The 19,889-nt window shown below is 41.0% G+C and overlaps 1 protein-coding gene across 2 annotated transcripts in view; it reads left to right on the forward strand.

Annotated features, from left to right (window-relative positions):
* ENPP6 (ectonucleotide pyrophosphatase/phosphodiesterase 6) overlaps positions 1 to 19,478 on the forward strand; it is a 29,585-nt gene extending 10,107 nt beyond the window's left edge. For both annotated transcript variants that reach the window (XM_035111720.3, XM_088661060.1), the window contains exons 3-8: positions 6,094 to 6,205; positions 6,950 to 7,091; positions 9,227 to 9,406; positions 10,989 to 11,126; positions 15,508 to 15,631; positions 19,232 to 19,478. In XM_035111720.3, coding sequence (XP_034967611.3) covers positions 6,094 to 6,205; positions 6,950 to 7,091; positions 9,227 to 9,406; positions 10,989 to 11,126; positions 15,508 to 15,631; positions 19,232 to 19,437 — 902 coding nt within the window. In that variant the 3' untranslated portion in view covers positions 19,438 to 19,478. The remainder of the gene's footprint in view (positions 1 to 6,093; positions 6,206 to 6,949; positions 7,092 to 9,226; positions 9,407 to 10,988; positions 11,127 to 15,507; positions 15,632 to 19,231) is intronic.
* The last annotated feature ends 411 nt before the right edge of the window (positions 19,479 to 19,889 follow it).

The raw sequence follows: 19,889 nt of genomic DNA on the forward strand, positions 1-19,889 counted from the left end.
CCCCTCTCGAGACGACCATGCTTCAATATCTGGACTCCCACCATCTAAATTCAGGTGTAAATATGTGAATAAATAGTATTTCTTAAAGTTACAACCAGTGACAGAGCTTCATGCTCTGGTACCAGGGGGTGGAGAGCAGGTGGGGGGCAGGGCCGGCGTGCGTACTGGGGGTGTGGTGCGCCGCCTGCAGGGGCATGGCATGCATCCTGGGGGCATGGCACGCCATCTGCAGGGGCGTGGCGCTCAGCGCGGGCAGGGGGAACAGCTGCAATGGCACCCTACCGGGATCGTGCTGCTGAGGGCAGTGCGCTCCCCCTTCCCTCCTCTTTCTCCGCCAGTGGTTACGACAGCCTCCGCCACGTCTTCAATTCCCCAAAGGAGCACAGACCCTAATAATAATAATAATTTATTATTTATACCCCGCTCATCTGGCTGGGTTTCCCCAGCCACTCTGGTTGGCTTCCAACAGAAGTATTAAAATACAATAATTTATTAAACATTAAAAGCTTCCCTAAACAGGGCTGCCTTCAGATGTCCTCTAAAAGTCTGACCCTAGTTGAGGACCAAGACACCTGGAATCCCGTGCACAACGGGGCAGGGATTGGAGTGGTCTGCTAGTGCTACCACAACCAGGGCAACAATACTGTGGAGTATTTGATGTCATATGACAGGCATGTCCAACAGGTAGATCGTGATCTACTGGTAGATCACTGGACGTCTGTGGTAGATCACTGGCTCCCCCCAAAGAAGCTCAGCAACTTTGGCTCTACATGTTTGCCCTGAATCCCCCCAAACAGGGCTTTCCTTCCTAAAAAAAGCTCAACCTCAACCTGAACCCCCCAAAAGGGGGTAGATCACTGCCAGTTTTTAACTCTGTTAGTAGATCGCAGTCTCTTGGAAGTTGGCAACCCCTGTCATATGAGAAACAACAACAACAAAGATGTTTATTCGGCTTTACGCCCATCATAAATCACAACACAACAAAACAAATCAAATAAAACAGCGGACTCGTACAAGCCACAAATAATATAACACAATTCACAGCTCACAAGGACAAATATTAACAATTCAAAAAGAAAAGTTTAAGATTATGATTAAAAATTTAGGCACTACGCTAAAATCAATATCTGATGTCATTATAGAAAATTCTTATAACTATCACTAATCAGATAACATAACATTCCGTCTCTTGTACGAGAGGACGGCTGTTAGGAATTTAGCAACCTGTAGAGTAATATAAGGATCCACATCTTGAAGAACCCAGGCAAGCTGTAGGTCAACTGGTTTGTCAGCCATAGGCTGGATTATGGAGTTTAGTATACTAGCACGAGCCGAACTGTACATAGGGCAGATAAACATAACATGATGTAGAGATTCAGATGTTTTAATTTCACAAGCACACATTGAAGAGACTTGGCCCTTAGTAAATCTATAAATCTATGTTGGAAAAACATTGAACCTAGCTTTAATGAAGGCATATCGATGAGACGTGGCCGTAAGCGATGTTAAGTAGGGCGGAGCACGGTAAATAGGGGTTATGCCAAAATTTAACGGCGAGCAGACTCCACCACCAGCTAAGAAATTTTGGTATAGCTCCGCATCATCCTTCATATGAGAAAGCTGCACAGGAGTATTTTCACCCTGACTGCAATTTGCAAATTGTTTAATCCATAAAATACATATGTGCTATTTTTCTAGAAAAGGAGGTGCCAGAACTCACCACTAACACATCCTTTGTTCTCTCAGAATAGCAATGGCGTCCACCTGAGAGATGCCAGAACTGAATTCCTGTGAGTTGCCCCTGAAAAAAGACCTGCATATGTCAGTTGCTTAGTGTAGCTGCATTGAGAACCATGTTGGCACTTATCTACAGTCACCAACAGATGTTCTATCATATATAAATGGTTCCTAACATTTGAGCTGCAAACCTTTGATATTAATCTCACCAAAATAGTATTTGATCAATTCTGTTCATTAGGTAAAAAGCATATTTATTTCAATGAATATTTTCTAATATGTTTTCCAATAAGAGCAGTATGTTGATCAACATTGTCAATGTATCACGCCATTCCTCTTTTGTATCTGGAATGCCAACATGCAAATATAAGTTCAACAATTCCCCTTTTCCATTAAAGATTAGCATCTATATTGTATTGTAGCATCTATATCTGTATTTCCTAGTAAGTCACTGGTTTTGCTGAACCCACAAACCACTTTCGCTTTGGAGGATGGTAACACTGAATATGGACTGCAAGAAGATCAAACCTATCCATTCTTAAGGAAATCAGCCCTGAGTGCTCACTGGAAGGACAGATCCTGAAGCTGAGGCTCCAAATCTTTGGCCACCTCATGAGAAGAGAAGAATCCTTGGAAAAGACACTGATGTTGGGAAAGATGGAGGGCACTAGGAGAAGGGGACGACAGAGGACGAGATGGTTGGACAGTGTTCCTGAAGCCACCAACATGAGTCTGACCAAACTGCAGGAGGCAGTGGAAGACAGGAGTGCCTGGCATGCTCTGGTCCATGGGGTCACGAAGAGTCGGACACAACTAAACGACTAAACAACAACAACAACAACAACACTGAATATGGAACTACTGACAAAACTTTTGAGATATAGTCACTGGATATTATGCCTTATTTCTACAAATGGAGTCCCACGTTAATATTGCTTTTGTAATGGGAATAATTTACTGTTGCTCCTTATGTGTGTGTGCACTTTGATATATGTGCAGGACTCTGTGTGTTTGTGCACAGAGAATGCCAACGAGGCAGCTGGCCTACTCATTCATGTTCTATGCCAATTCATCTCATCTTACCACATATGCACTTAGTCACGTCTCCCCTCATACAATACTGCATAAGACCATTCAACAGAAAGGGCAGTGTCTCAGCAACAGACAGATACAATAATAATAATAATAATGGCAATACAAGTTGGCATTCGCTCGATTCTGACAGGCAGAGAAACAAGCCAAGCCATTCTTCCTTTCTTAAATAGGAAACCTGATGAACAGCTAAGCTATCACAGCCCGTTCAGCCTTGCACACAAATTGCTATTGCTGTCAGATGTTCTCCAAATCCATCCAAATGGAATCTCATCTTATGATAATTCCCAAATGATTATTTGACAATGTCAGCCTGTACAGTTTTTATAAATACTTGTACACAGCATAATAAAGAATTAAAGTCGTTCGATAAATTTTAAAACATGAATCATTTCATAATCAGAAAACAGATTCCGAACTAAGTTTTAAAACTGTAGAAACTATTAATTACTGGAGGATTTTGTCTTCAAAAGTTAAATTGCACTCAATTAATGTGTCTATTTCAATGGTTAGACACCCCCAAGTTAGGCAGCAACATTTTTAATTACTCCCTGATTAAAACAATTAGGACAAAATAAGCATTAACATTTTAAATACTAGAGAATGCTTAATTAAAATCTCCTGTACTGTATTTGAAAACCACCCAAAACAAGGTATAAAAATCTATCTAAAAATGGTAAAAGCTCAAAAATGGTTGAGTCTCAAGAGGAAGGGAACTCCACAGTTACAGTGGAGCCAGTTAGAACATCTCTGTACATGACTTTGCAATGTACACAAGAAAATACTATTGTTTGCTCTTAAAGATGACAGTGCCATGGAACTAATGCTACAACCTCAGAACACTTCCTTGCCCGTGCTTGGCCCAGAATGGACCATGGATGATCACAGCAGGAGTTGGGAAGAAGACTGTATTCTGCCAGGTGTACAACATGGTTCTGAACCATTGGAATCCCTCACCTACAGTCTAAAGTCACACAGTCTAGTCAGAAGATTTGTTAAACTTGAAGAACTATATGCCTCAGAGCACATGGTATCTCAGAATACATGACATAACTAACATCTGCACATCAACACTTTTGTTGTGGATCACTGATACTGTTGTGGAAAGAACCATGCAAATAAATTGACTGCTTTTGAGCTCCCGATTATTATTGATAAAATGTTACAATCCTCTCATCTTTTTCAAAACTTGATTTAAGGTCATGTCAAATAACATTTTGAAGTGACTACGCAGCTGCTCAGTTTGTTTATAAGAATATGGACATGTTTACTTCAACTAAAGTAGAATGACCATGTCACTAGTGAATTTAAAAAATTTAAAGTACAAAACCACAAGTTCCATCCCTTTTACCCCTCTCCTTCTGCTCAAGACATTTCCCAGACCATTTGCAGCAATCTGGAAACCTTTAAAAGAGTTGTGTTATGACATTCAGCATACAACTGCTAAACCAATGTTTAGATATAGAATTGGAAAACGATAGAGGTTCAAGTCTCTGTGTCAAACATATAAAGATGCAGGATACCATACATAATGAGAAAGTGAAATGAAATATCAGTTTTTAAAGGCTCAAACACTACCTTACTATAATACGATAACTACTACTACTACTATAATATAATACTATAATACAAAATAGTGCAACTGGGGTAGTTAAATGGTCTAAATACCAAAAGAGATAACGGCAGAGCAATCAGACAGGCTGCAGATGGACAAAAGCCTTTGCAGTTAGTTGTACCACTCTAAGCGAAGGGAATAGCCCTTTGTGTAGTCTCTCGTCCCCTCTGTTGACTGGTTTTGGAGATTTTTGTACAGTTTTAGAAGCTGCAGAACCTGCCTGATTGGAGATGGTGATGGTGGGACAAAAATGTGTGCATCCTCAATGGAGAATAATGACTGTGTACCTATGATTTTGAAAAATTGGTCTTCAACCTTAGAGCCCACCAAGCTATGCTTCGCAAAATCATGCTTTTGCTCACCTGCTGGCAAGGAGGAAATACACAATGCCATAGAAATAAGGCCCATGTTCAGGTGGGTTTTAAAGTTTAGGAAAATGTGCTTTATGAAGCTCTGTATAGGTCAGACGGACATAGTAAAACACAGCAAAAATAAAATAGGACCTGAAAGTGGAAAAAGAACAATAATAGAGAAACCCAAGAGCACAAACAATTACTTAAGGCAGCAGAAAATGCTATGAGGACCATAAACACCTGGCCTCTTAGGGCAGCTACTGAGAACTAGTACGATAGTCACTAGATGATACATAAATTTTGAAAGCATGTGATTCGTTACTTATATAGAGAGCATCTGACATTCCTCAGTGTACGACTTCCCAAATTACTTGTTTTCTCCAATGCCACCACCATTTCCCCTCATTCCTCCTCTTGTTTGACTCTCCTGGGACTATTTGAGGAAATACATATTACAGAACTATGATTTCAGGGTGCCTGGGTTATGAAAAACTTAAATTGCTTGTGTTTTTTGTTGCTAAGCAGAGCAGCTATAAATATTACGGTAATACTAAAACATGATTCTCCTGTGTTCAGAGCTCATGCTCCCCCCTTTAGGAGTTGCCACAAGCTTCTAGGACTCAAAACAGTGCATTTTTTCTGGGAAAGGTTTGAGGTGACAGAAAGTTAATTGGTGTAAAATGCTTTAATAAGATCCTGTGGGGAAAGAGATTCAACATTTCAGTTCCAGAAAGAGGTTTTGCACATCTAAATGGAAAATATTTGGTAAAAGTATTCTTGAAATATAGACTATTGCTGTTCTTAGTTTATTGTAATATGGAGCAGTGTAACTGATTAGTCCTATACAAACAGAACTGATTTTTGAATAAAATTAGAGTTTTTATTTGAAAAAAATTGGTTGAATTTTAAAATAGTTTAATTCTAACAAGCAATTAACCAAAATGGCTGCAAATCCTTCAGATTCCAGTTCTGAATGTTCAAAATTAGCCCTTCTCTTTTGGGAACATATCAGGGATACACAGAATTCATGTCTAAGGTCAACATTTTTTATTTTCAGATTTTGGGTTTCAAGGCGGATGTTTACGGGGTGCCCTGGATATTTTAGGGGAGTGCAGGGGGAGGAGAGAAAGATGAAGCCCTGCTGCAAAAGCAGAACTTCACTGGTGCAGGCTTATATATCTTAGTCTAAGAGTCCCTTTCAATATATCCATCCCTATCTAAATATTGATGACATTATTTAAATTCGTAATTCAAAATTCGGAAGCTGAATTAAACTAATTAAACGCTTTGCTTTAGGGTGTGAAGTTGAAATCCTTGGAATTCGACCTACCTACTGTCTACCATATTATAGTGTTCCAACAGATGGCAATTTCTCCAATGCTGTAGATAGTGCTATTGAGCTTCTGAGGTAAAGTAATCAAATGTTTTATTTATTTCTCTGATCTGAGGAGTAAAACCTTCCTCCCCATAAGAGTAGCAGCATGATATGATAATAAAGGTAATTCATTTTGGTTTTCTGCATTATGGGAGATGGGAGAAAGGGCCCTTAATTGAGATAATGGTCGGAGGGGGTGGTGGATGAAGGGAAAAAATATGGCAAAGACCAAGAACATTTTCCTCAGCTCCCTCTTTCTTTTCATCTCCAGTTAAATTTTCCACACAGACACACACAGATGAGGAAAGAGGAAGAAGACAATAATGGTTATGAATGTAGCACTTTACAACTGTCTTCCCAATGTACAGTATTCTGAAGATTAGTTCGGCATGCTAAAAGCCACTGAAAGCATCAACACAAACTGGCATTACACCATAATAACTGGTTGTGTGAACTTTACCATTAGTTCTGAAACTGCTCCACTTGGAGTGGCCTATTTACTTGATGACTGTATCTATAAACTGTATTTTGGACAAAACATTTAGGGTGTTAAAAAATGGCTTACAATATAAGAAACAACGGTGCAATGGGGTGGAGGAAGAGGCAAATTAGCAAATTCAGGAATGTAGAGGAATTAAAAAGCATGGCCTGCGCCTCCTCTGTCTGCGCATAGCATGAAAAAATCCAAGTCTTAGTGTTGATGCTGAAAGATGCTTCAAAATATTAGCATGCTATACTTGTTTTACACCTAACTCTTTTGTGGTGTTGCCACTCTAGAAGCGGCAGAGCGGATATGGCAGCAGTGTATTATGAACGGATTGATGTAGAAGGTCATCACTATGGCCCCTCATCTACTCAGAGGAAGAATGCCTTAAAAGCAGTGGATAACGTATTGCACAATATGACAAAGCTTATCAAGGTTAGTGTTACTTAGAAGCTACAGGGTCTGTTAATTGCCCCACAGTCCTTTCCTTATCCCTGTTAAACATTCTTCATAACTATTCATCAAAGGTTTTTATCACACCTTATATCTACACATCTACACATTGTTTGAAATGGTAGCACATATTGTACATGTTCCAGATGTGAGTCACAAATACCTATGGCTCATATAAGCAGAGGTCCAACCACACCAACAGCAAAGTCAGAATGCCAATGTATGCATGGAGTACCAATAAATTCGGCGAGAAAGTGAGAGGATTGTCGCTTTGTATGCTCCACCTCTTCCAAGTTAAAAGGGACAACTAAGTGCCTGTCTTGAGGGCCCTTAAATTACCGGAGTCTCCAGGCTCAGCATCAGGCACCTTCAATTGTAAGATCTCCAACCCTTCCTCAGCCACCAACCCCATTTAAGCCAAATTGTGCTTTCCAAGTAGCCATTAAAGGAGCCATCATAAAATGGAAAGGGGGAAGAATCTCTTTGCCATTTGAGCACTGAGCAGAGCTGGGAGAAGCCTCTTGTCTGAAGTCTTGGATGGGGAACATTGGGGGGACTTGGTACATAGATTCACATGTTCCCTCAAAGAATGATTAAATCTGCCATGTTAAACTAGAAAATCAGTGGGCAAGGACTGCTCAGTTTCACTTTCTTGGCATCCACTGACATTTTGTAGCTATGAAATAAATGTAGTAGATGCGCACGCATAACAGATTGATTCACGTCATCCAGATTACAGCATACAATAAGCATGAGCTAGTAAGATAAAACTGCAGCCTGCCTGCTCATAAGAGTGGGAAGGTGGAAGCAAATTTAATTGATTCTGCAATAACTGCAAGGTTATTCTCTTGATCTTTAAAAGCCTTGCGTTGCTTGCAACCTACACATGGAATAACCATCTGAACATTAAATCCACCAGCACTCCGATATTTCAAGACCTACGCATATAAAATACTGCTCAAGAGGTTAGAATGAGTGCTAGTAGCAAAAGGGTTTTATGATGTTGTTCCTGCTACTCCTCATTTTATGCTAGTCCACCTACTAGATTTAAAAGTCCTTTAAAAGAGGCCCCGTGGATACAGAGTACACATGTTCCACGGGGCCTCTTTTAAAATACCCACTCTGTATTTTAAAGAAACTATAAAGAATCAGAGAAAGTTAGTCTGAAAACCAAGAGGGTAGTAACTTAGTTGTGACTAACAGCAGAAGCAGATGTTAATTTCTCATTGTGCTACCTCTGAAGGAATATTTATTGTGCAGCCACAGGGAAGCCACCAAAACCAGCCTCCCTCTGGCAAATGATCCCTGCTCTGGTAGGAATATGTAGTCGCAGAAGTATTCACTCAGAGAGGCTTCCCTGGCACCATCATTACATGTCTTTAGGCACCAGGCAAAAACATTCCTCTTTACCCAGGCCTTTAGCCATTAAAATGATGATGTTGATGTTGATGATGATTTGGAACATCAAATTGTAAATCTCTACCGCTTCCAGCCATTGGCACTGAGAATGAGCGCCAGGCATGCAGAGACATTACCTGTTTATTGTACCTGCACCTTGATTTGTTTGTGGAAAGTTTGCAGGGAGGCTAGACAATGTTGGCTATTTATTGAATTCTGAATTGTTTGCAAGGGAGGCTGCATGATGTTGCATCAAATAATTCATCCTATTTCTCCATCACTTTCCTTATCCCCCAAAGCCCAAGCTTTTTTGGGGAAGTGGGTTGACTGTGCAAAAGTGCCACACCAACTTTAACCGTGCAACCTGAATTTGCCAGTATGGAGTTGAATCCCACCCAAAAAAACAGCACATCTGGAAGGGCCCTTGCAATCAATGGTTGCATCCTCATCACAGTGTATAGCGTATATATTCCATCTCTAACTAGACCCATTTATTTCAACTTAAGTGCAATTTTCTCTGAACCAAGACTAGAATATTATTTGATATCAGCCCCTTTTAAGCTTGGAACGGTGAAGGGATTATTCCCCCACAGCACATTTTCTTCTATCAGTGATGGCATGGCAGGAATGGTGAATCTGCTTACCGAACTGAAAATGGGAAGTGCATTGTGTATTTTTTCCAAGCTGCAATCACAGTCTTTGCTACGGTATCTTGACAGGACAAGGGCCTGCAGAATGACCTGAATGTCATTCTTTTCTCGGATCATGGGATGACTGACATTTACTGGATGGAAAAAGTGATCGAGCTGAGAAATTGTATCAACATGAGCGATGTTATACAAGTAAAGGACCGAGGTCCTGTTGTAAGCCTGTGGCCAGCCAAGGAGAAGCAGTCTGAGGCAAGGGACCTTTTCTTTTCCTTTACCCACTTTGTGCCAATCAGGTTTTCCCCCCTGCTTTCCTGTACCGCTTAACACCCAGTTCTGCTGCTTGGCCTCCATACTCTGGCGTTACTTGTGCATTCACAGGAAAGAACCTGGTCCTGGTCCATTATTATTATTATTATTATTATTATTATTATTATTATTATTATTATTATTATTATTACAGTCATACCTTGAACGTTCCAGCTCCTGAATGATCGAAAACCAGAAGTGAGTGTTCCGGTTTTCAAACTTTCTTTTGGAAGCCGAACATCGGATGGCACTTCCGTAGTTTCGGATTGGCTGAAGGAGCTTCCTGCAGCCAATCAGAAGCCACACTTTGGTTTCCGAATGTTTAGGAAGTTGGACCGATTCCGTTCGACTTCCAAGATATGACTGTATTATTATTTTATTTTATTTATTAAATTTGTATACCGCCCTATACCCATAGGTCTCAGGGCAGTTCACAAGATAAAAATCACAAAATAAAAACCCCAAATACACAATCAAATAAATAAAACAAACAAAAGAACTAAAAACAGCCCAATAACCCCCTGGAGGTCTACTGAAGGTAAATAATCTAGACTAGGAAGAATTACACGTTGTCTACTAGCATCCTAGAGTCATGCATCGTAGCCCTAAAGGCTTCCTCAACCTCGGCCATCCAGATGTTTTGGCCTACAACTCCCATGATCCCTAGCTAACAGGACCAGTGGTCAGGGATGATGGGAATTGTAGTCCAAAACTTCTGGAGGGCCAAAGTTTGGGGATGCCTGGCCTAAGAGATTGGTCCATCCTTTATGCGTCATCTTGACCTCTGAATCACCTTCTCATCAATAGGTCAGATTTTATCAACTGGGGTCTACATGTCACTTTAAACTACAGTTGAGCTTAACTATGGCACAAAGGCTTGTGCATGGAACAAAAAGTGGCCACTTGGCTCCTTCCTGTGCCTTCTGCTGCCATAATGACACCAGCCAAGCCATAGTTTGGCCAAGGAACATGTACAAAAATGCATACACTATGACAATGTGCACACAAAAATGCATATATTCATGAAAATAACATACAAAAATGCATTACATTAGGGAAATAGAATTTGCAAAATTATGTGTGCAGTATTAGGTAAAATTCACGGATAATTTTTGTAGTAGTAAATTGATGTGGAAATGTGGAGAACTGAAGAAAAATTTGAACTTGAGAAACCAAGTTCACCAATCAGCACTTCCAAGTAAATGTGCACAGGACTGCAACCTTAATATGTTTCAAAATATTACTACCTAGCTTTGTGACTGGGTGAGCTAGGAATGCAAATACTGTAAATTATTTACTTCTCAGCAAGATGGGGGTGCAGAAGTCCAATTTCCCCTCCTTTAATTATATCCAAGCTCAATATTTTAAAAGGAATATTTTTTCATGGGATTTTCTGCACAAGTTAGTAAGCCCACAGTGTTCCCATAATAGCTGTTTTTAAAAGGCCATGTATCTTAGGGCAGTGTGATCATCCATGCCAGCAATTATGATGTACATTGAGGCTTCATAGCTTTTTTCTTTGCAGGTATACAATAAACTGAAAAATGTGCCACATATGACAGTTTACAAGAAAGAGGATATCCCTGCTCGATTTTATTATAAAGAAGGGAAATTTGTCTCTCCTTTGACACTTGTCGCTGAGGAAGGATGGTTCATAGTGGAGGTAAATCATCTGTGTCAGGGCTATACAAGTTTGAATAAGTGACCTGTCTGATGCTTCATAAGTCCTCTAGTGGTTTTTTTTGTTTGTTTAATAAGTCCCTTGTGGGCCACCATACATGGTTGATATGCTCTATTTCGCTTGTTGGGTCCTAGATTGTACTGACAGTTTGTATGAATTATTTTAAAGGCTGTTTTTCAATATAAACATATTTTATTCTAAAATTATTTTCACAATATCTAGTTCAGGGTGGGTTAGCATTTTATATTAAATGTTTTCTCTCTCTAAATGTTACAAACTTTGCTGATACAGTACTGTTAAGGTTCTTCCGGAGTAAGTATGTCTCTTCCTGCTCTTAATTTTTATTGTTTCTAGATTTTGAGAATATCCTTCCACTACACCAGTTGTCCCTGAACCACTTTCATGATTAACAGAACAGAATTTCAAAAATGGCTTTTTATTATATGGTGAATAATTGATTTTTAATTTCCTTCCTATCAAAGGCACTGTAAAATGGCTGCCAAACCTATTCAATATTATATTTGATATATTTTTAAGGTGTTATTGTTGAAAAAGTCTAAGCAACTCAACATGTTTTTCTTCTTCTTAACTGCTCCATCTCACATCATTTTGAAAAGGCATAAGCAGAGCACAGGTGTCAGAAATGTCTTTGTCATGTTAGTCATCTGCACCATTTTGCATACAATCAGATCTCATTTTTAAGCTTCCTACAGGTCTAATTATTTTATTGGCTCCAGAAAATGTCTTTAATTCTACATCTGGTCCTAAATTATAGCCCAGTGGTTAAATTCACTTTGATTTCTTGGGTAACCCTCAAACTGTGGATAGCACATAGTGGTGGAAGATTTCTTGGGGTGGGCAGAGGGCATCGGAGTCTTGTTGCTGAGCAGCTATGTGCAGAGCTCAGTGGAGTGGGTGGCCAGCCAACCAGAATAGTCTCTGAGGTGTACTTGCCTGGGAGGAGAGTCAGCATCCAAAGTCAGGGCCAGTCCTAGGGTCAGGCAAACAGCAATCCGTGTGATCAGACAGTCCAGGGGTCAGGGAATCTGATGATGAGCGAGTAAAGACAAGCAGGAAGCAGCAAGCTTGGGCCAGGAACTGCAAGTGTTGTTACCAGCACCTGACTGCTTTGGAAGCTCTGCTTAAGAAAGCTGACACCAGCTGGTTCTCATCAGTGCCTCCTCTTCTGGGTCATTGAAGGTTGATCAGCTGCAGGTGGAGTCTCTCCACCTTCAGCCTGCTGTTCAGCAGGCAAAGCTGACTCCTGGCCCATGACAGAGGACCTGACCATAGCTGTCAAGTTTTTCCTTTTCTTGTGAGGAAGCCTATTCAGCATAAGGGAATTTCCCTTTAAAAAAGGGAGAACTGGACAGCTATGGACCTGACAGTCTTCCAGATGTGGGAAACATGGTATAGTTGAATGAAGTTTTGCAGCTCACAGGAGGAACAATAGTGTGCAAAATGAAAGTAAAATTTTAAATCTTTTTAGTAAAAGTATGTGATGATGTGTGTGCCTACTTTAACAGATTATCAACCATTTTGGACCTTACTCATATATATACCTTGGGTTTGGGTCCTGCCTGTGACAAATATGCAAAACCTGAATGTCACTGGCACGACACATTATCACTTGTGTTGGATTTTAGGCTTATACAGTGGAGAGATGCATGATTTCTGCTACACACAGTTGCAGCATAAAATCTGCCACTGCCTCTGGTGATGGGGTGTTCGAATCCCCCTTCCTGTATGAGTGATGCCAACAACTACAAGAGTGAGCAATGGCTCGATCCAAAGAATGATGCCCTTCCAATTTATAGCTTCAGTGAATTTGAGCTAGTAACACAATAAACTGATGCTGGAATCCCTTTTGATTTTTATCTGCTTCTATTTCTGATGAGAATCCTTGCCTGTCAGCACTGTAGTCATTAAAAAAATAAAAACCTTTTAAAACTCAGGAGCCCCTTGAGTATCCATACATTTCTCTGTATTTAATAGTCAGCAGATGTACTAGATAATTGAACAATTCTAGCTGACAAATTAAATCTGTTTCCTTTTCTCTATCTATTTTTACTGACAGCACTCAGAATGAGCAAAGGGGAAAAATTGGCTCCCCCTTCTAACTCCAGGGCCCCTTTACACCACTGCTCTGTTTAATTCATTTCCAGACAGCTAGCTGTCAGTGGTCTGCACAACGTCTACCACGTTTGCTAGCATTAACCTATGGCCTGCCAAGTCTTACCTAATTTGCAAAATAGTCTTATGCCAGCATGACATGGCTCATCTAGCAGCGTATCAAAACTAATAAATCAAAAGTCCCCTCTGCTCAGGTCCACATATGAAGAAAATGCCAATCAGTGGTTGAGAATGAAGTCCAAAAGCTCAGCAACTTTTCAGTACTTAAAATCAAACATATTGAATGTATGGGATAATACATTCAAACGTATTATAGGTTTTCTCATTAAACCAATATGTCACCACAGTAGTTCAGTGGAAGTCAAAAACAAAAACAAAACAAAAAAAACAGGACCAGAGTTATCAGAATGACATTGGAAAATGGGGTGTGTGTTAAAGAAGCATAAAGGTAAAGGGACCCCTGATCAGTCCAGTCCAGTCGGTCCAGTCGTGACCGACTCTGGGGTTGCGGCACTCATCTCACTTTATTGGCCGAGGGAGCCGGCGTACAGCTTCCAGGTCATGTGGCCAGCATGACAAAGCCGCTTCTGGAGAACCAGAGCAGCGCACGGAAAGGCCGTTTACCTTCCCGCCGGAGCGGTACCTCTTTATCTACTTGCACTTTGACATGCTTTCGAACCACTAGGTTGGCAGGAGCTGGGACCGAGCAATGGGAGCTCACCCCGTCGCGGGGATTCGAACCGCTGACCTTCTGATTGGCAAGTCCTAGGCTCTGTGCTTTAACCCACAGCACCACCTGTTTTACAGGAAGCATACATTCCTGTAAAAGAAGGATCGAAGCCGGCTCTTCTCAAAACCATTGCTTGCTGCAGCTGTTGTGGCTGAAGTGATAAACCAATTTATTGTTTAAAGGTGAAGGTGCAGTGTGCTGGTGCTAAAATTTGGCCACTTTTCTCTTTCCCATTTCTGCTCCAGTATTTGGCTTAGCATTATGTCCAAACCTGGGCTCATAGGTTGTATCTCTCCAAACAAACCATATGTTATAATCAAAGTTTGTTATTGGCTTACTGGTAGTGTTTTGTTTGGTGGGAGACAAACAATGGCTTAATTGTGGTTTAAAAGATGCAGAATACAGAATAGAACTCTATAGTATGGGGGTTCATGGGATAGCTGGAAGAGATACCAAGCCCTTTTCTTGACGCTTACTCACAAATACCTCCTTGATAGACGAGTCATCCTGAATTGTTTACGCAAGCAAGGTTGTAGCTTGGAAAGATGTCTGAGTTTTCTTCCTTCTCTTTGAAAAGATGAGGGCAGTCACTTCATGAAACACTACTGACCTGTTTGTGTTACGGTAACATAATACTGTGCAATGGTATTTAATCTATATCAACTAAATGACCGGTTAGACCCATTTACACAGGGCTCTCATCTAGGATGCCCTTCATATTTTTTATTTTACCAACCCTTTGTCTATGGAGGACTAAATTGCAGTGCAAAATTAAAACTAGCATGGCAATTCTATACAGCATGCACACTTACCGTATCTAGGGCATGTTTCACTGAACATGGGTGTTATGTACTGAGCTGAATCCTAGAACAATAGGATTCAGAAACAGCGGGAGCTACCCAATCCAACTCCAGGTGGAAGTGAATCCGCAACCTGATTGGCCTGCTGGAGCAGCCAATCAGGCGGCGGGCAGAAGTGAATCTGCTACCTGATTGGCCTGTAGGAGCAGCCAATCAGGCTGCAGGCAGAAGTCAATCCACAATATAATTGGCCCACAGGTGTAGCCCTGAAGTAGCCAATCACGCAAGGCCCATTGTGTAAATAATGTATATAAGCAGATGGTTTTGGGAAAAGAGCCATTCTTCTTCTCCTCTTCTCCTTGATGACTATGAGCTGAATAAAGAGCATGAAATTCACTCTCGACTCCGAGTACATTTCAATGGGACTTACTTTTGAGTAGGCATGCACAGATTGTGCTTCAGTCATTTAATGTGTAGGTTCTGTATTTGTAGTGCTGTATGACCTTTTGTGAAAGCAATTAAATACAATTACTTAATTTAATGATTCTGTTCTTTAAATCCATTCATCTGCATGATCACCTTTACTTGGAAGGAAGTTTAATTAGTTTCACAGTGGAACTTTTGCTCAATAACTATGTTTAGGACTGAAGGCTGAGATGTGTAACACATTCATGTTGAACATAATTTCTTTCCCCTGCAGAGCAAAGAAAAGCTTCCATTCTGGGAGAATGGAACTGGGAAAAGAGATGCCTGGCAGAATGGATGGCATGGCTATGATAATGAGCTGATGGATATGAGAGGATTCTTCCTTGCATATGGGCCAGGTAGGTCAACTGGAGAAGTAAATAATCACCCTATTTCTTCCTTGCTTGCAACTGATGCAGTTTTGGTGCTCTATGTTGATTGTGCAGTGGTATCTCGAGTTACAAATGCTTCAGGTTTCAAACTCTGCTAACCTGGAAGAGTTACCTCGAGTTGAGAACTTTGCACAGGATGAGAACAGAAATCATGTGCCGGCGGCACAGCAGCAGCAAGAGGCCCAATTAGAAAAAGCACGCCTCTAGTTAAGAACAGTTTCAGGTTAAGAAAGGACCTCCGGAACGAATTAAGTTTGTAACTAGAGGTACCACTGTATGTGGACACTAGTTAATCGTGCAGATTCAGCCTTTCTGCTGCAGCAAGTGTGGAAAAACCTGTGGGCCCTCCAGATGTTGTTGGACTCCAACTCCCATCAGCCTCAGCAAGCATGGTCAATGGCCAAAGATAATGGGAGTTGCAGTTTAGCAATGTCTAGACTAGGGCCTAAGGTTCCTGACACTGTAAATGAAGCAGAAACAATAATTACTCTACTTCCAACTTCTATGCCTTGTTTTAAGCTGCTTGGTAAAATAGCATTTAACTTGCCTTACCAGCATATTTCCAGTGTACTCTTTATTGCCTGCCAAGGCCTGGTGGAATAGAAAGGTTTAAAAGTTGGCACAGAAGGTGCCCACTGAATCTCTATTGGCAGGGTGTTCTACAAGACTGGGCTGATGACACTAAAGGCTCAGCTTCTCATTGCTGTAAAATTAATTTCCTTTCCCCACCCTCCAAAATAGGGCAATATTTATTTTGTTTAATATTACAATACACAGACATTACAGTTAAAATTAAACCCGTTAAGTAGGTCTGTGTAAGCCGCCACTCAAGGATATCCAGTATATTATAGTTAAAGGAAAGTTTCTTTTGAAAGCTATGATAATTGTGCTGGGTTGAGAGGTTGCCAGTATTATGAGATTTCATCAGCTACATTGGATGTTCTTGAGGAATGTTGGCAGAAGGAAACATTTAGCTGTGCCCCCCTGTGTTTATCAAAAGTCTGGCTTGTCGTGAACTGTTTTTGTTCTTGGGGTTGCAAATTTTGGACCCCTATACCTACAGTCAAGGCTTTGTGTACTTCTTATTGTGTTAAAAGAATAATAATCCGTCATTCAAACCTTATGGAGAAATCCTCTCTCCACTCACAGTAAACAAGGAGCAATTTTTCAAACATTTCGCCTTGACCCAATCCTTACTTTAACTATTCATGTTATTTGTCTGCTATCAGAGGAGTATCTTTATTTGTGAAAGCATTGAAAAAACAGCTTCTGTTTGTTGGAGAAATAAGTTCTTTCTACTGAACTCAACAAAAGTATTCCAAGCAGTACTTGTTGATTTCCCAGAACCAGAGCAATTCAAAATTATTCAAGGCTAAGATGAATTCTCACGCTCTATTCTTTGTCTGTTAAGCATATTCAGTCCAAATTACATCCAAAGTCATCTCCTCCTCACAGAATGGGGTGGATAAGGTTCATTATTTCCTCAACTGGTATAAAAAGGCTAAATCACCAGCAACATATCCAACTGCCTTTGATTTATCCATTGTGAAAAACCACATCCTATAATTATAATTAGGAGGACTGAGTTGGTTCTTTATCAGGTAGGATCCAAACACAAAATGGTAAAAAAAACATGCAGAGGTGTGTGTGTGTGTGTGTGTGTGTGTGTGTGTGTGTATTTTCTTGCTATGTTATCTCAGTGTCTTACACAGGAGCATAATGCCTTATATTGAATCAGACCATTGGTCCATCTAGCTCAGGCATCCCCAAACTGCGGCCCTCCAGATGTTTTGGCGTACAATTCCCATGATCCCTAGCTAACAGGACTAGTGGTCAGGGAAGATGGGAGGGAACTGTAGTCCAAAACATCTGGAGGGCCAAAGTTTGGGGATGCCTGATCTAGCTCAACAGACTCTCTCTGTTAAGATTGGTAGTTCCATTTCCCTCAAGTGTTTGGATTTGGTGATCTCAGAGGCATAGCTGTCAAGTTCTCCCTTTTTTAAAGGGAAATTCCCTTATGCTGAATAGGCTTCCTCGCGAGAAAAGGGAAAACTTGACAGCTATGCTCAGAGGCGGCATTCCCTACAGCAGTACCTAACCGGTAGAAGAAATCCATCCCCATATGGTGCTGTGGTCTAAACCACCAAGCCTCTTGGGCTTGCTGATCGGAAGGTCGACAGTTTGAATCCCCACGACGGGGTGAACTCCCATTGCTCTGTCCCAGCTCCTGCCAACCTAGCAGTTTGAAAGCATGCCAGTGCAAGTAGATAAATAGGTACCACTGTGGTGGGAAGGTAGACGGCATTTCCGTGCGCTCTGGCTTCTTCCTCGGATCCCGTTGTGCCAGAAGCGGTTTAGTCATGCTGGTCACATGACTCAGAAAGCTGTCTGTGGACAAACGTCAGTTCCCTCGGCCTGAAAGCAAGATGAGCGCTGCGCAACCCCATAGTCACCTTTGACTGGACTGAACCATCCAGGGGTTCTTTACCTACTTTAACCTTACCTTGTTGTAAAGCTGAAAATGCAACTCTTTACCTAGGCCTTTGACATCTGAGAGAGATATTTTAGGACCCACTGTATTCTCTTGATTGTCATTTGTTTTACCTAAATCATGGTGAAGGGAAGTGAAGGCTTCTTAATCTTAATCATATTATTATCTATACTGGCTGGCAGCAGTTCTTCAGGGTCTTAGGCAGTAGGCCTTCCCAGGGGCAGCCTGGTGATGCTCGGAAATGAAACTGCAAAATAGATGCTTAACAACTGAGCTGTAACTGTTCCCCATACCTGGACAATCTATGAATGGAAAAAGGAAGTAAAACATAATGGAGCAAACATCTCAAAAGCAAATGTTAAGGTTATCAAGGATATGAACAGAGCTAATGTGGCACGATGGCCATATATGGAGAAATGAAACATACAGTCAAAATTACTTTGCAGAAATAAGCCTTAGCTGGATTCCGTCCCAAACCGACCCAGGATGGCAAGGTCTGCAGCAGAGTTGTTACTGTGAAATTCATCCAAATTGGATCCTTCTGCTAGTGGGTAAAGTAAACTGCAACATAACCTGAAGTCAAGATCCAAGGATGTGATTAAAGGCAAAAGAACAGTGGGTAGAAGACAACACCAAACACAGAATACAGGATACCAACCAAACCAACAAAACGTTGCTTAAAAAACAATACTTTTGGAAATACCCACACCTGCTCACGGTCAGCAAGATCCAGTCATTAGGTTAGGAGGTTCTTTCGCGTTCTCTCAGATCCTCTGATATTGGAACAGAGGGCCGATTCACAACATGCACTAATAACTGTGCAGTAGTGGCTGAAAGCAACTTCGCATTGAGGCTGACTAACTGGTACTGTATAGTAAGCCTTCATGAGAGTACTATGGGGAAAAGTGAACATTTAAATGGGGATCATGCTTGCTAACTTTTGTTCGTGTTGCTAAAGGCTTTCGGACCTCGTGCAAAAGTGAGGCAAACGTTAAATTTCAGGTGATATTAATTTAGCTTGCAGCATTGCAAAGTATGCCACTGATCTAAAATGCCTCATTGTCATTTTGTTTCAGATTTCAAGTCTAACTTCAGAGCTGCGCCAATCAGATCTGTTGATATTTATAATGTCATGTGCAAGGTTGCAGGAATACAGCCATTGCCAAACAATGGGTCCTGGTCGAGAGTGCAGTGTATGTTAAGAAATAATGCCAGTTTGGCAACATCATTCCAGTGGAGCAGCTCTGCACTGGCACTACTTCTGTTTGTATTGTTTGTATAACAGATCTTGTTACTTCGGTCCCAATACAATGTCAGTCAGTGTGTCCAGTCCTTTTTTTTTCATTCATCATTTGAATAGCAGCATTAACAGAATGCTGTCTGGGGTAAGATTATACATATGCATTTCTAAAGCATCAAACCCAGTTTCACGTGTTTATAGGCACTAAGAAACATTATGTAAGCTTCTAGTTCTGGGGCATGCACTACCAATGAGGGAAAGAAGGAATATTTTCCATGGTATTCGTCTCCAGATCCCTAACCAACCTCTAGGTGATACAAGCACATGCTTAAGACTAAAACAGGCATCCCCAAACTTCGGCCCTCCAGATGTTTGGACTACAATTCCCATCATCCCTGACCACTGGTCTTGTTAGCTAGGGATCATGGGAGTTGTAGGCCAAAACATCTGGAGGGCCGCAGTTTGGGGATGCCCAGACTAAAAGGTCTACATGA

The sequence above is a fragment of the Zootoca vivipara genome, chromosome Z1, assembly GCF_965207765.1.
Source record: "Zootoca vivipara chromosome Z1, rZooViv2.hap1.1, whole genome shotgun sequence".
Taxonomy (NCBI): Eukaryota; Metazoa; Chordata; class Lepidosauria; order Squamata; family Lacertidae; genus Zootoca; species Zootoca vivipara.